The sequence below is a fragment of the Schistocerca gregaria genome, chromosome 1 (assembly GCF_023897955.1).
Source record: "Schistocerca gregaria isolate iqSchGreg1 chromosome 1, iqSchGreg1.2, whole genome shotgun sequence".
NCBI lineage: Eukaryota > Metazoa > Arthropoda > Insecta > Orthoptera > Acrididae > Schistocerca > Schistocerca gregaria.
This window is the reverse complement of record NC_064920.1, coordinates 562,436,606-562,454,053: the sequence shown is the minus strand read 5'-3', so window position 1 is coordinate 562,454,053 and position 17,448 is coordinate 562,436,606. Positions and strand designations below refer to the sequence as shown.

Sequence of the window (17,448 nt, the reverse complement as noted above, 5' to 3'; positions counted from 1 at the left end):
CAGGCAGCGTGTAGTTCACTTAGCCGTAATGGGTGCTCGAGAGTTAGGTTACCCTGACAAGCACCCATTCAGTTACCGCTCTTGCCACGGGGAGGCGGACCTTTTCTAATATTTGCTGTTGCTCTTGTTTTGGTACACTATTTAATACAGTAAGTGATGTTTTAATGCAAAATAGTTAATAAAACCAATATAATTATGTAAGTATAAAGTAAAACAAAATAGAAATAAGAATGTACACAAAAAAGAAGAAGAATTCTAGACTATACTGTTCAGACCAAGAACCAAGTTCTCACTGATGCAATTCCAGAGTGCAAGGCTGTACATGTGCCCCAAAATTGAACTGAACTATATTTCTCTACATGAGATTACATATTATGTTAAAATTGCGCATGAAACATAAGAGCATAATGAATATTAAGATATAATGATACAGGTTTAAGTAAAAAATTCAGTTCTATTAATAAAAAAAACTGAAGCCGAAATTCTTGCATAAACAATCTCAGATGCAGGAAGTATTCAGGTACCTATAGTTGAACATAACAAAATTCCTCTATTCAAAATTTAAAAATTAATTTTAAATATGAGATAACATTACAAATCATCAATTGTTAGAGACAAGTGGTTACCAAAGTAGTATAATTAATAAAAGGATATAATTAATCTTATTGTAAAAGACAATGAGTAAAAACAGTGAATTTTTAAAATATATGGTGTCTCCTTAAACCAGATTCTCACAAATGGAATCCCTGAGTATGGAGACTGTGTATGTGCCTTTAGGTTGAACGTAACTAGATATCTCTGCATGGGATTATAAATAAGGTTTCAAATTTTACGTGAGAAATAAAACAATATGAATATTAACATATAACAATACAATTTTACCTTTTGCAGGCTGTTAATCATAACTGATACCAAAGTTCTCCCCAACACAAATAAAAATGTACCAGTATTTCACATTTCGAATGGCTTATGTATTGTTTACATTAACATATGGTCTTCCGATGTTAATCACTTAAATATGTTTCCTGGCCAAATGTATTCCCGAAGTTTCTTTACGGTAAAGTAATTATTTTCTTGGGGTTGCAATTTTTTTGCCCTCGGTATATGTGGATGCATCTAATAGGGTATACCCTTGTAGTATAGGATGGTCCATTAGAAAATAAATATTTTGGTGGTCTGTGCTTAAACTAACATTCATCCCAAGTTTTTATATTCTCTCTCCCTTAGTCACCCTGAATGTCTGCATCACCTGTGCTTATTACTTGCGATACACCATGAGCTACGCACTGTAAATTTCGGCGGATACATCGACATGCACCGTACTGAAACTATTGTGAACCTTGATCACTTTCAGGCAAGACGGAAATGCATCGGAAGCTTTTCCGTAAACGGAAGCCGCAACACTTGTCAAGTGCGCGCTCTAAAAGGGCCGCCCTCCCGTCCAGCTGAAGGCTCTTGTCGCGGAGGGGGGCGGCAGCTGCGCGCATGCGCACCGATGCCTGCGGCCCCGAGTTGAGAGATCCGGCCGGCTAGGTCCGCAGCGGTGTGTCAGTCGCCGGCGGTAAACGCTGACAGCGAGGGCGTTCCGTCTGCTGCCTGTGTGTGCCGAGCGAGGACACAAGGACACAGAAGGGTACCGATGCAAGACGCGTGGCAAGGCGTGATTTCGCAGACCTGACAACCACGTGTTTCGATCGGGGCACCAGGGACACCCACAAACACTAGATTAGCATAATAATACAAAGCACAGAATACGCCTTTTCCCATGCGCCCGTTACAACGTGAATCGCTGCCACAGCGATTATCATATCATTACAGTCAGTAAGTTAGACAAATCCGTAGCTTTGAAGTAAGTGAGGGACAGGAATGTGAACAGTTACACGTGAATGAATGGGAAGCCGCCTTAATGATTGTTGAAATAATGTGTTGTTGAGCGTGTGATGAATTGGGAAAGCACATGAACTCTCGGCGAGCGTTTAAGAACGAAAAAGTACCTTTTGGTGTAGATATTGTGGATATCCTGTCGCCACGACACTGCGGGGTGATGTGGCGCAAGACGTGATGTTTCGTGGTCTGAGAGCGCAACACAGGGCGCCTCTGCAGCTCATGACGTTGCTCCTGTTCATCTCGCAGTCGGGTGAGTAGTGCAGCTGCAGTCCTTAAAGTCTGGAAGGGAAATTTTCTACGCGTCTGCAGTTCTAACACATTTTCGGAATATGTCGTCATGTCGCGGAGAACCGAAATTATATCAGTGACGCATGTATTAATCTCTAAGAAAACTAGGGATTCTGTATATTGGGCTATAATACGCATTTAACGACAATGACACATCGCTAGTCTAGTGCATATTCTTGCTGCTATTGCCAATTATAAATTCTAGGACGAAATAGTATAATTTTGCGTAGCACGCGATCTTAATTTTCATTGTTAAGTTTTTTTTTCTTGACAGCATTTTATACTAGGATAATCGGTACAATTGATCACGACTTCTTCAGATATACAGCAGACAGAAAAAAGCGTTGTACTAACGACATACAACCCTTGCTGTATATTAAGATTAACAGACAACATACCGTCAAAGCCTCGTTACAGTGAGATATCGTCAAAAGTAGTTCAAACTCGTACTGATGCATTAAAACTACTGTCTACTGTCTACTGTCTACTGTCTGTGATGCTGCTTTTTAAGACAGAAGCACTAAAATATAGTCTTTTTGATATAAATTTAAAACCTGATAAATGTATTGCTTCAGGATGTCATTTATTGTGATTGGAATCACGGTTGGACTAAAAATCGTTGTAAAAATAATGCCTTTATCGGACTATTGAAACCCGACAGTTTCTGTGTTCAGCCCCACGGAAATGTAACATGAAAAAATTTTCAAGTGCGCATAGCATAAATAAAAATGTTATTTTTCTTCTTCTATTATTTACCGATACGCTTTGATGCGTTGTGTCTTCAGTCTATACAAAGACTTTTTGCCTTTTGCTACACATCTACAGGAAAACGGATGATGCGCCAAATGTAACGTGTTCTCAGTTGAGGCTTACGTTATTGTATATTTAAACCAAAGAAAGCCGAGCGACCGCAACTGTTTTGCCCGCAATATCTCACATTCGTCTCAGGAACCTTTTTTATTTCTGGTGTTCGTTTATCATTACAAATTGTGAAAAACGTGTAATCAGTCAAATCTGTCAGTGAACAACACTGACAGCATACAGCATTTTACAACTTCTAATTTACATTTACATGAAGTAAGATACAATCTGGTCAGGTTTTCCTCGAATTCAGTAATTCGCTTCGACGAAATGCCTCCTCCCAAAGTCTGCTGCCATATTCCTACCGATTCTTGGCCAAATCGAAATTTTACTTCGTCTTTAATATCCTCGACCACCACGGGATGTTAAGCCTTAACATTTGCGTTTTGTGAAAAAAAATAAAATAAAATGTGACTTGCTAATAGAAATGTACATGTTCAAGTATACGTATGCTTATAATACTGTATAGTACATCGACAGAACATCAAATTACCTAGGTATAAGACAGAAGAAAAACTTTTTCTGTGATTTGTAAAAAATTGTAGACTCTGGTGAACATCTGTAGCTATTTTGGCTTTAACAATTAACTTCACACATGCAGTTGCTGATACAATCAACGGATTGTTACTTATAAAGGCAGGAGGAAGAAGTTCGTCTTCGGGCTAGTAACGTTGCAGATGATGGAGAAATGGTTACCAGTACTTAGCCCTGGCATTTACTTTTCGACTAGGTACGTAAATAATGTAAGAATAACTGTGTCCTAGGACTGAATGAGGAAACTTTTGAACTCATTTAGCGTGGAAACCGTGTTTGCTGACGCAGACCCTATATTTGCTGGGACTACGGGGCACGTAAATGAATTCCACCATCGCTTTCACATGAGGACCATGGTTTTACTGTTGTTTCGATAGGGTAGATGTTACATCGCAGAACAGATGGTTAATCAGCTTAATCATACCTTTGTCATATTTCAATTATCAGTACATTCATGCAAGAACAAACATCAGTACTTGTAAAATTTCTAATTAAGTGTGTCTTCGGTTCACTTCCACGTGGAATTGGCTATGTGGCAGTATAAGAAGCAGCAGCGCAAAGGCGTTCGTTTTGCAAGAAAGGATGTTGATTAAGCTCCATGTAACGCGGCTGTTCAGCAGTAGTCAAGTCCAGTAACGACTTTTAGCCATGTGGATCTGTGAATCAATGTTACGGAGAAGGCTCGGGGTGGGGTAGGGCTCTGTGATGAGCGGCGGGTGGTAAGCCGGTCGGAGAAGGGGGGAGCAGCAGAATTCAGTACATCGCAGCTTCTAGGCGTAAAGACATAGCCACTGCTATTACCGATAGCTTGGTTTCTCGGCTGCATAGAAATGGAAACACCAAATGATTGTGATGGATGGCAACACGGAATAGAAAACAAGTATCTTCCTACAAACTTTCAGTACGTGTGGTGGATTCCGATTATATTACTGCTTTAATAAGAACAAAGCAGTAAATCACTACTACGAATTCCCCCACATTTACCGGATGAATAAGCGATGTCTTTCTGCTTTTCTGGTGATTATTGGATTTCATAACATGCCACACGAGAAGCTCAGTGAACAGATGAACTACTGTCGTCCTTGTAACAATGATCTTAATTGCAGATGATATGTAAAAAAAAAAAATCGGTAACAGCCTGTAATTTGGGCTGTGGTCCTCACACTTCATAAATACTCCGTCGTAACCCAGATCATGGTGCCGGCTACTCATTACGGAACAACAGTACTTTCATTAGCATGAACGTAAAGCTAAATAAGGGCTACAGCATCAAATGAACGAATGATCGTACTTCTGACGGCATGTTCCTTTTTTTTAGCTCTTCGATGAACGTTCAATTAGGAGAACGCCAGATTCCCTTACTAAAGGAAACAGTCAGTTCCTTCCGAATTACCTTTCTTTCGTGAAAGACTACGGTCGCAGGTTCGAATCCTTCCTCGGGCGTGGATGTGTGTAATGTCCTTAGGTTAGTTAGGTTTAATTAGTTCTAAGTTCTAGGCGACTGATGACCACAGATGTTAACTCGCATAGTGCTCAGAACCATTTGAACCATTCGTATCCCAGTCAGTTAGCTAACAGGGTTCTTAGTGGTAGAGAAAGAGAACTCGCGAATTTACTACCTGGACTTCACCAACAGTGCAATCCGTGAGTACGATTTTGAAGAATCTTCACGGTATGCCTTAATACTCGTAACTTTTGCGTGTGGCGCTATATAAACCTTCAGTGACAAACGCCCTGCGAAATCTAAAAGGCAGGGCAATACAGTTTTGCCTCCCCTGCCACGCCGTCTTCTGAACACTAGCCGAGACTCAGAGTCCGTGTCAACACAAATATTTATACTTTGCAAATCACGAGAGCCTCTGTGTGACGGAACATACTTTCCATTGTAAAAATAACTTTCTCTCAACGTGGGTCGTCATCGAGGTGTGATACTATTTTCTCTTGGTGGTTTCAATAACATTTAAAATTAATCAGATGCAGCCACACATTAGTCATCCTTAATCTCTAACCGCACAAGACACATACAGTGCGATTAGGTGTGTTGTCACGATTTGACAAAGCATATACGCAGCTTCGTTGTGTTTAGGGAATGAAGATAGGAAACAAGTTGTCTGACTGACTCTGTGTACACGGTAAAATATTGTGACAATGTTAATAATAGAAAACAATAATATACTTAGATATTACCTTTCCTCATGGTTCCATACACTAGATGCTCATGGGAAGAAAGACTTCCTGCGCACTACTTTTATTACTATAATATTAGTTTCATGATCATGGAATCAATGTCTAGCAGGCCGACGAATATTTCTAAATTTCGTCCTAAAATGTGACTTTTGGAATTTGAAAAGAACTTTTCTCGAGATTTGAAAATGTCGTTTTCAGACCGCTGTAAGTTTGAAGTTTTTCATTTTAGTGACACTCACATCATATTGCGAATTGACCAGTTGTTCTGTCCATGATATTAGTACAACACAGTTGAGAAACAATCTATTACGATACGTAGCAGTTTTTAAGATGTCTTCTTTACTTCACGACTCAAGCAGCGTACTATCTTCGGCTTGGGAAAATCGAATGTGACAAATAATTTTATTGTCTTCCGTTCCCGACGTGTGCACCGAATCAGCAGTCAAATAAAAATGATACGGATTCTAGAAAAGTAAGTGAACTATTTATTATTTTTAAAATACATTTACCCGATGCCTTCACGTAAAAGCATCTGCGGAACCGTGATTGTACCCCGTGGTGCACCTCTTCGTCCGGAGCAAATCGACAGCCACGAGTGTCTCTCTCCAAGAGCTGCGACATGTTCGCGAACTGAACAGAGACCCGAGAACAGAATAAATTTCCTTTGCTTCACGTCTACGGTCACAAATTTTTATGTCATCATACTACCGATTTCGGTCTATAATGGCCGTCTTCAGATCTGTATGTTAGGACATGTTTTCATAAAACAGATATGATGATGGTCATTATAGGTACTCTGACGACATAAAAATTTGTGACCATAGATGTGAATAAAGGAAATCTTTCTTCGGGAATATTTGCTTGACGCTGCTCACGTAAGGGGGCGACCTAGAGTAATATGAAATACGGAAGTAAATTTTCATCAGCCAAGTTCAGTAATTACGGTTTTATTTATGATGCCCGGTATCAGCAAATCTCAGTTGCCATCATTGGTTTTTATTCAAATACACCTTACTATCATATACCTGGTGTCCACAAAAGGACTCCCAGATTTCTAAATTAAATATCTAAAAATAATGATCGATAGAGGAATGCAGTAAACGGTATGTTTATTGTGAAAGCTGTACGAAGTTTATACAGGAGTTTGAAATAATAGTTACAAAAGCTGCTAACAGATGACGCTGTAATCGCCATACGTAGTGCCTAGTATAAATAGTGATCCGAAGCCCAGAGCGGTCAGTTCCACTATTGAAACGTGAAAGGTGGTTAGCGTACCGAAGGAAGAGGTTAAAACCATGTACTCCATTGAACAAGGCGTTTCTTTTGGTGTTAGAGTACCACAGGTTAGAAGAGAGTCCTACGACAACAAGGCGAAGTTTTGAAGCACGATTTAATGTTCCAAAAGGACCCGATGCGAAAACCATTCGTAGGCTCTTCGCAAAATTTCAACGAACAGGCAGTGTAACTGATGATCTAGTGGAGCATGTTGGTCGCAGGCAAACCGCAGTTACGCCTGAAAATATCGCCACAGTCTCTGGAATTATTCAGCGAAATCCAATGTCATCCGTCCTTAGAATAGCATCTGAGACTGGTTTGAAGCGTTCCAGCACGCAAAAATACTGAGAAAGAGCCTACACATGTTTCCATTCAAAATTCAAAAGCACCAGGCCATACGCGTGCGAGCTGTGCAACAAAGGGTTGCCTTTGCTTTTCAGATGCTCACAATGATTGATAGTGAAGGATTTGATGTTGGCTGCATCTGGTTTACAGATGAAGCACACTTCCACCTGAATGGATACGTGAATAAGCAGAACTGGCGATTTTAGGGTTCCGAAAAGCCATATTGGTGTGAAGCGAAATTCCTGTATCCTCCTAAAGTTACTGTGTGGGCTACAGTATGCAGCAGAGGCATTATTGGCCCGTTTTTCGTTCGAGAAACGGTCACTGGTGCACGTTACGTTGCAATTTTGGAACAATTTGTCGCCACACAGCAAGCGTTAGAGGATCGACCAGGTACTGAATGGTTTATGCAAGATGTAGCCCGACCACATCGTATCGAACAAGTGTTTCGCTTTCTTGAGGAATAATTCGGGAATCGAGTCATTGCTTTGTAATATCCCAAATTTACTGGTGCAGGCATGGATTGGCCTCCACATTCGCCGGATTTGACTCCCTTTGACTTTTTTTTGTGGGGCACAGTCAAAGACATGGTCTACCCGAAGCATCCCGCCACGCTGGACGAGCTAGAATCGGCGATCTCTGTGGCATGTGAATCCATTTCGGTTGAGACACTACGAAATGTGACGGTGAATTCCATTCTTCGTTTGCGCCTCCTCTTTAGTGCCGATGGTGAACATTTTGTAAACATTGTGACGTGATTGTTTACAAAGATTGTTTTCGTACGATTATTTCACTAATGTGTGCTGATATGAGCTGTACAGCGTACAGCGCCATCTGTTAGCAGCTTTTGTAAATATTATTTCAAACTGCTGTATAATCTTCTTACAGCTTTCACAATAAACATACCGTTTAATTTTGAAATCAGGGAGCCCTTTACTGGACATCCTGTATATCGTGTGAAGACGAAACACACCATTCCAGGAACGTGAAGAAAGTGATGAGAGTGCATGTCAATAATAAAACAAGGTTTATGTACGATGTCAAGTGGTGAAGAAGATCATCTTTTGCGTCACATCTTTTTGGTCAATGAAGGAATCAGCAAAGACATTTTTCCCACTGGAGTTACGATTCCTTGCTGGCCAGTCATCCTAAATGTTATTTGATTTCCTATTCCTAGTATACCACACACACTACAAGCAGCAGTATTTAGCAGCATTCCTGAAAGCGGAGCGATGACTATTGACTCACCAGACATTGGATGTTTTTGCATTAAGCCACAGATTTGTACACCAGGAAGGAAGTACGGTACACAGGCGTCCAGCGGAGGCTTCGTAGTGTACCATTATTATTTCCACGACTAGTACATGGGATGAAGACGTGGTATTTCTAATTTTGGGAAATCCGTTAATAACGTGCAACAAATATCGTGTACCGTCCCCCATTGCAGTTATTTTGAGCTGACCGAATAAACCTGTGACGAATACTGCAGCACCTTTGAATTTGCCCTTTAATTTACTTGAAACTAAGTTGGTTAAGATCCCAGGATCAACAATGATACAGAAGATCTGGTCGATGACGATGATAATGACGACGATAGAATGATTTGGGCGCGCTACATCTAGACCTTTAGCGCGAAGCATTTGTTCGTGAATTACCGATCTTTATAATGCTTTATATAAATGCTCCTGGCACTTTCCTCTTCCACTAGAGTTTTATGCAGTCGGTCCACTTTAAATTGTTCCGGAGGGAAACTGGTATGTATTTTAAGTTCTGATTTCCAAGAACTAGTGGCTGATCGCGTAGTAATGTGGCACCGAATCTTTTGTTTGAACTTGTCTGATGAAGGAAAGCCGATCATTCTTCATTTCTTCCATGATGTTTGGGTCCGGGTGCAGTGAATAGTGGATAAAATTCGGTAAGGTTTTCCAGATATATATATGACACAAAGTTTGTCGACTACTTAAATTATTTAGTGAAGCAACATGTCTCGATGCATAAACCTGATCTTCATGCTAAAATGGCAGTACAAAAATATTTCCCAAAAGCACACATTAATATTAAAGTTATGTTAAAAATGCTAAGTATTCAACAAATTTTGTGGCTGGTGGTAGTCTGTAAAGAACCTTTCCATCTTTTTTGAAAGAATCACGTTGATGAACAACCAATATAGCTTTCAAAATGAGATAAAATTTGTATTATTTCTGTAACATGCACCAAAATTTGAACACAAAAATTTGTTAAATGTCGGCCTACAGTCTTAGGATAATGCACAAATTAGTCGTATCCGAAACAATTTTGTTCAGTGCAGAACATACGTTTCTGTTAATGAAGTGATAGCTGTTGTCCCTATAGCAGAGTGATACATTGTCAATATCTAAAAGTTTTACGTGATAGTTCTTCCTCATACAGCCTGCATCAATCTCGAGATGCATGCGATAGCAACAAAAGTCAGATATATCATACGAATTGTCGGGGGTAACAATGCGGTTGAGATATGACCACTTCCGTCTTCTTCATTAAAACGGAACATTTTGTCTTATTGGTCGGCTGCAGATGCACTGCTATTGTTCTACGCAATATTTTATTTAAAAAACACTTTTTAATATACTGGTAGCGAGGCGTAAACGGATTGCATTGTTTCGCAAACTAGTTTGTAGTTTTATGATGTTCCTATCTTCACAGTTAAGACTCCTGTGAGCTAACTGAAAATGATGCGAAGCTGCATGGTTCTCACAGAGCAGTGCGAAGAACCATAAATGTTGCTTCATTCAGTACTGCAGCGCTTATTCAGATTTGCGTTGTATTAATAACACTTATCACCAATGAAAATGTGCCGGGCTTAAAAAAGGCTTTTTCCCACTTTCAGCTTCTGAATTTGTTGTTAAAGTGACGGAGTAGCTCTTGATTTGGATATACAATGACGTGACATTAATTCAATCCTAGAAAATTATGGGGTGATTTTGTTTCTGAAGATGTGACCTCTGTGCAATGATAGCATGCCAGGTTCTACAGCTGTTTGTATGTTATAAATTTTTTACTCTTGCTGTGACCGTGAGTTTCTTAATAGTTTTGTTGTAATCAGTGCAGAATGCCTGGTTGTCGAATGCACTGGAAATGTAAAATTTGCTAAAGCAGTATTCCAGGAAAATTCGTAAAATCGATTAATAACTTATGTTACATTAGTGCTGAAATAACATTTCCGTCACTGAAGCAGAATATGATGCCTCTTATGAAGCTATCGAACCAGAGTAAATCATGGTTCCCAAAGTGTGTTGTAAGTGATACCACGAGAGTGGATGAAAAATAAAGTAAATGAACTGTCGCTTTTGCTTTTGGATTGGCGGGCCACTACAAACCATTCATGTGTATGCTGTTTCTGCTACACTCGGCCTATAGCGGCAAGACCGTTAATCGAAAAAAGACGAACAGTTAAATACCTGAATATTTCAGGTGCTATTTATCCTGTTCACTGTGAGACATTTTACTATTTCATCCTCAAAAAGAGAGGGTTTGAAGTAAAAGATGAAGATACTGTGTAAGAAAAAGAACGCTACAAGCCTTTGAGTCCCACGAAAACGATGATAAACAGCAAGGACTGATTGAAGTGCCATTGAGTGATATTTCGAGACCTTGATTTGTCGAAGAAGATACAACATCTAGGGTCAAGGCTACAATAATAGGTTCTTCGTCAACGTGTTGTCTGTGTTTCACATTATAAATATCTATGTGATTCCCTCCCCCCCCCCCCTCTCTTTTCTTTATGACCCGCCAGGGAAGCTCAGAGCGTTAATGCGCTACTTCCTGCCTGCACTCGGGTAGGCGCGCCGGCCTCAGATCGAATCCGCCCCGCGGATTAACGACGAGGGCCAGTATTCCAGCCAACATGGGTGTGGATTTTAGGCGGTTTTCCACTTCCTGCTAGGTGAATACTGGGCTGGTCCCCACGTTCCGCCTTAGTTACACGACTCATAGACATTTGAAAACGTTAACACTAGTTCATGACTTACACTAGACGCAGACAGCTGGAGTACAATACTTCGACCCGGGGGGTGGGGGGGGGGGGTGGGGGGGGGGTGTTCGGGGTTGCGTCAGGAATGGAATCTAGCCTCATTCTGCAACTAACACGGCCAAATCCGCAATAACACGGCGACCCCGCGTTGTAGCGTGACAAGAACGAAAAGTAATTATAAAACAACTACGAAACATGTGGCCACAAAAATATAATTGAAAACTGCCTAACGCTATACATCCTTCTTCTGTTTCTGTGGATCATACACTTCACAGGAAGAAGACATACCAAAACGTTTACTCAACTCAAATGTGGTGGACATACACACAGAGGCGACAAATCATGGAATACCTCCTAAAATCGAGTCGGATCTCCTTTTGCCCGGCATAGTGTGACAGCTCGACATGGCATGGACTCGATAAGTAGTTGGAAGTCCCCAGCAGAAATGCTGAGCCAAACTGCCTGTTTAGCGGTCAACAACTGCGCAAGTGTTTCTGGCGCAGGAACTTGTACACAAACTGAGCTCTCGATTATGTCCCATAGATGCTCGAAGGGATTCATATCGGGTAATTTGGTGGCCAGATCATTCATTCGCATTGTCTAGAATATTCTGACATGGCGCATCGTCATCCAAACAAATTCCGTCATCGTTTGGAAACATGAAGTCCATGGATGAAACTAGTCTCCAAGTAGCTGAACATAAAGATTTCAAATCAATGATCGGTTCAATTGGACCAGAGGACCCAGTCCATTCCATATAAATACGGCACACACCATTATGGAGCCACCCCCACCTTCCACAGTACCTTGGGTGGATGGCTTCGTGAAGTCTGCACCAAACTCGAACGCTACCATCAGCTTACTGCGGGCGATGTCGTGCTATTGGCAAAGCCACTCGCGGTGGTTGTCTACTTGCATATCCCAATAACATCAGATGGCACCGTACTGTCCTTACGGATATGATCGTCGTACGCTCCACACTGATTTCTGCTGTTATTTCACGCAGTATTGCTTGTTTGTTGGGACTGACAACTCTACGCAAACTCCGCTGCTCTCGGGGCCGGCCGGTGTGACCGAGCGGTTCTAAGCACTTCAGTCTGGAACGGCACGACCGCTATGGTCGCAGGTTCGAATCCTGCCTCGGGCGTGGATGTGTGTGATGTCCTTAGGTTAGATAGGTTTAAGTAGTTCTAAGTTCTAGGGGACTGATGACCTCAGATATTATGTGCCATAGTGCTCAGAGCCATTTGAACCATTTGAACCGGTCGTTAACTGAATGCCGTCAGCCACTGCGTTGTCCGTGGTGAGAGGCAATTTCTGAAATTTGATATTCTAGGTGTACTACTGATACTGTGCCTCTCGGATTATGGGTTCCCCTAAAGTTTTCCGAAACGAAATGTCCCATGCGTCAAGCCTCAACCAGAATTCCACGTTCAGGCTCTATTAATACCCGTCGTAAACCTCTCCACGTGACTCATTTGAGTAAAAATGACAGCTATGCCAATGTATTGCGCTTCAATACCTTGTGTTTACGATACTACTGGCATCAGCACATAGGCATATCGCTATTCCACCAGTTTTGTCAGCTCAGTGTTCAAAAAAATGGCTCTGAGCACTATGGGACTCAACCGCTGTGGTCATTAGTCCCCTAGAACTTAGAACTACTTAAACCTAACTAACCTAAGAACATCACACACATCCATGCCCGAAGCAGGATTCGAACCTGCGACCGTAGCAGTCGCACGGTTCCGGACTGCGCGCCTAGAACCGCGAGACCACCGCGGAGCTCAGTGTACAATTAATACTTTGTTCCCCAGTTTCACAGCATGGCACCGGCAAATATGATTACAAATGCTATCATTCGTATATCTGAATCTGCTCTAGCAGTTTTCTTGATTTAAATTTTTCTGATATTGTTTTTTTGTGTTGTTATTAGTTTCAGTAACTCTCAGAAATTGGGTCTTTTTATGACTTCTATTGGTTACGAAATTTGCCAAATTTTGCTGTTCTAGGCAATACAATAAAATCAGGTTCTTGCACAGTAAAAATTTATGCACGTTCTTAATTTCACTTTTTCACCCGTACATTGATACAAATAGAAACAGTAGTAGATAATGCTGTATGTTACAGTATATGAAGGTATGCTGCAAATTGAATCTGGACTCACACTTGGGAAGGCGACGGTTCAAATGCCCGTCAGGTTCGCAGTGACTTCGTTAAATGTCACCAGGAAGATGTCGGAATGGTTCGTTTGACAAGAGCGCAGACTATGTCCGTCCCCCATCCTCTCGTATTCCGGGCTTCTGCTCCCTTCCTAACGACCTCGCTGTCGACTTCCACGTGGAATCGTCATTGTGTGTATCGGTCCGTAGTACAGAAAGACGAAATAACACATTAAAACTGAAATAAAACGTAATTTTCACTTTGTATCGTTATTCGTAAACATTGTCATCTGGTAAGCAGCCTCCTCTGCACAGTTCCTGGGCGGCTTGGTAACAGTTTCCCGTAAAATGACCTACTCATTCGACATATACATGTCATTAACGGGCCTACTTCTTCAACCTTCACTTCAGATAAAAGTATAGGTATTGTGTAAATGGCTTGCAAGTCATGATTCATCGGTTGTTTGTCTCTTCCTGTTCGATTTAATACCTTTAACGACTTTTGTGAACTGAAATAAAGTTTGTAGTATACGTTCCTAGGTGAATTACGTCTGTATAGCAAACATTTTAACTGTAAGCAAAGAATTGACACTCCTTTTTGTTTTCCTTGAACGTGATGTCAACCAAAAAGTCCACAAAAAAAAAAAAATCGTTTTGCTGAAGTTCAATTGCACTTATCGGTGATTTCCTATGCACTAATGTGGCCATGAGAACCAAGTCCTCAATTGTACCAATTTCTGCATTCGTATGATTCTTTGTTTTTTCGAGAACTGTGTGAATGGAGTCGGCTTCTACGTGAGTGTATGTTCAAGGAATTTCTGATAAATAAATTCCAACTTACTACTACAGTGTTTTTCTCGTGAAATACACAGACAAGCCAAGCGACGTCCCGCGAAGGAATTATCCGAATGGGACGAAAATCGGTAGATGTTATGTGCCTTTACAGACAGACAAATGATTGCAAGTACAGAAAAAATGGATAATTTATTCATCATAAAGAGCTTTACAAATTGGGCAAGTCATCAACGCGTTGGTTCACTTTTATTACTTATGCACACAGTTATTCCGCTTAGCATTGTTTGATAGAATTGTTGGATATCCTCTTGCAGGATATCGTGCCAGTCTCTGTCCAATTGGAGCGTTAGATCGTCAAGACCCCGAGTTCGTTGGAGGCTACTGTCCATAATGTCCCAAAGCTTTCCGTACAAAGTCTGATTTTCCTTATTTTAACATGGTGATAATTTATCTTTATGAAGCTCGGTGTGAAATATTTTCCCAATCGGAGCACGAAGTTGATGACTGGAATTTCGTGAGAAGATTCCGTCGCAACGAAAACCGCCTTTGTTTTAAATACATCCACCCCAAATCCTGCATCGTTTCCGTGACACTCTCTCCTCTATTTAGCGATAATACAAAACGTGATACCCTTCTTTGAACTTTTTTGATGTATTCCGTCAATCCTGCCTGGTAAGGATGCCACATCGCGCAGCAGTGTTCTGCAAGAGGACGGACCAACGTAATGTCTCCTTAGTAGCTGCGTCACATTTTCTAAGTTTATTGAAAGCAGTCTTTGGTTGTTAGCCTTCCCCACAATATTCTCTATGTATTCCTTCCAATTTAAGTTGTTCCTAATTGTAATTCCTAGGTATTTAGTTGAATTTGCGGCGTTTAGATTTGACTGATTTATCATGTAATCGAAGTTTAACGAATTTCTTTTAGCACATTGCCAGTTTTCGCACCATACAGATAGATTTTCTAAATCGTTTTACAATTATCACCCGGGGTTAGTCTAGCGGTCTAAGGCACTCATGGAGTGCGCGGCTGGTCCCGGCGGAGGTTCGAGTCCTCCCTCGGGCATGGGTGTGTGTGTTTGTCCTTACGATAATTTAGGTTAAGTAGTGTGTAAGGTTAGGGACTGATGACCTTAGCAGTGAAGTCCGATAAGATTTCACACACATTTGAACATTTTTGTTTTGCAATTTGTTTTGATCATCTGATGACTTTATTAGTCGATAAACGACAGTGTCATTTGCAAACAAACGGCTGCTCAGGTTGTCTCGCAAATGGTTTATATAAATAAGGAACAGTAAAGGGCCTGTAACACTACCTTGGGGAACGCCAGAAATCAATTCTATTTTACTCGATGACTTTGCGTCAATTACTATGAACTCTGACATCTCTGGCAGGAAATATCACATATCTGAGACGTTATTCCATAAACACGCAATGTCACTACAAGCCGCTTGTGTGGTTCAGTGTCAAAAGCCTTCCGGAAATCCAGATATACGGAATCAATCTGATTCCTCTGTCAACAGCGCTCAACAATTCATGGGACTACACAGCTAGTTATGTTTCACAAGAGCGATGTTTTATAAATCCAAGTTGACTGTCTGTCAATAAGCCGTTTTTTTTTTCGAGGTAATTCATAATATTCGAACACAATACATGTTTCAAAATGCTGCTGGATATCAACGTTAATGATATGGGCCTGTAATTCAGTGGATTACTCCATCCTTCTTGAATACTGGCGTCACATGAACAACTTTCCAGTCTTTAGGCACGAATCTATCGTCGAGCGAATGGTTCTATATGATTGTTACGCATTGGACTATTGCATCAGTATACTCTGACAGGAACGTAATTGGTATACAGTCAGGACCAGAAGACTTCCTTTTATTAAGTAATTTAAGTTGCGTCACTACTCTAAGGATATTTACTTTTACGTTACTCATGTTGCCAACTATTCTAGATTCGGATTCTGGAATATTTACATCGTCTTCTTTTGTGAAGGTATTCCGGAAGGCTGTGTTTCAAAATGGTTCAAATGGCTCTGAGCACTATGGGACTTAACATCGATGGTCATCAGTCCCCTAGAACTTAGAACTACTTAAACCTAACTAACCTAAGGACATCACACAACACCCAGCCATCACGAGGGAGAGAAAATCCCTGACCCCGCCGGGAATCGAACCCAGAAACATGGGCGTAGGTAGCGAGAACGCTACCGTACGACCACGAGATGCGGGCGGCTGTGTTTAGTAACTCCGCTTTGGCAGCAGTGTCTTCGGTAGTACCTCTTTTGCTACAGCACAGAGAAGGCATTGATTGTGTCTTGTAGCATACTTCAGATGCGACCAGAATTCCTTTGGATATTCTGCCAAGTTTCGAGACAAAGTTTCGTTTTGGAAATTATTATAAGCTTCTCGCACTGAATTCCGCCATAAATTTCGAACGTATGTAAAAGACCACCTATTTTGGGGTTTTTGCCTGTGTTTAAATTTGGCTTGTCTATTTCGTAGTTTCTGCAACAGTGTTCTGACCCGTTTTAATTTATTTGGTATAAATCTGTCGATTGTTGCCGACAATATTTCTTTGAATTCAAGCCCCATCTGTTCTACACTTATGTTGTTAAACTCGATGGAGTGGAGGTTGTCTCTCTCGATGGCGTCAAGTGAATTTTTATCAGATTTTTTGAATAGGTGTATTTATCGTTTATTTTTTCAGGAATTAAGGTTACAATATTCAATCGCGCTACTGCTTGTCTTGTGCTTGCCAAACACTACCTTGGCCAGCTACGTCGCCGGATATTTCTCCAACTGATAACGTTTGGAGCATTATGTTCAGGACACTACAACCAACTCCGGATTTTGAGGATCTAAAGCGTCACTTGGCGAGAATTTGGCACGATATCTCCCAGGATATCCAATAGCTCTACCAATACCAAGCAGGAAAACTGCTTGCTGCTTGCGTAAGAGCCAGAGGTGGACCAACGAGTTACTCACTTGGTCAATTTGTGAAGCTCTTGCTCTTGAATAAATCATCAAATTTTTCTGACACTTTATTTATTTTGTATTACGGTGTATATTCACAAAATTCTACTGGCAAATTAATATTCCAATT

The 17,448-nt window shown here is 40.9% G+C and overlaps 1 protein-coding gene across 1 annotated transcript in view; it reads left to right on the top strand.

The window, feature by feature from the left end:
• The first annotated feature begins 1,539 nt into the window (after nucleotides 1–1,539).
• LOC126285999 (zwei Ig domain protein zig-8-like) overlaps nucleotides 1,540–17,448 on the top strand; it is a 138,659-nt gene continuing 122,750 nt past the window's right edge. Inside the window, exon 1 of the mRNA XM_049984880.1 lies at nucleotides 1,540–2,137. Coding sequence (XP_049840837.1) covers nucleotides 2,062–2,137 — 76 coding nt within the window. The 5' untranslated portion in view covers nucleotides 1,540–2,061. The remainder of the gene's footprint in view (nucleotides 2,138–17,448) is intronic.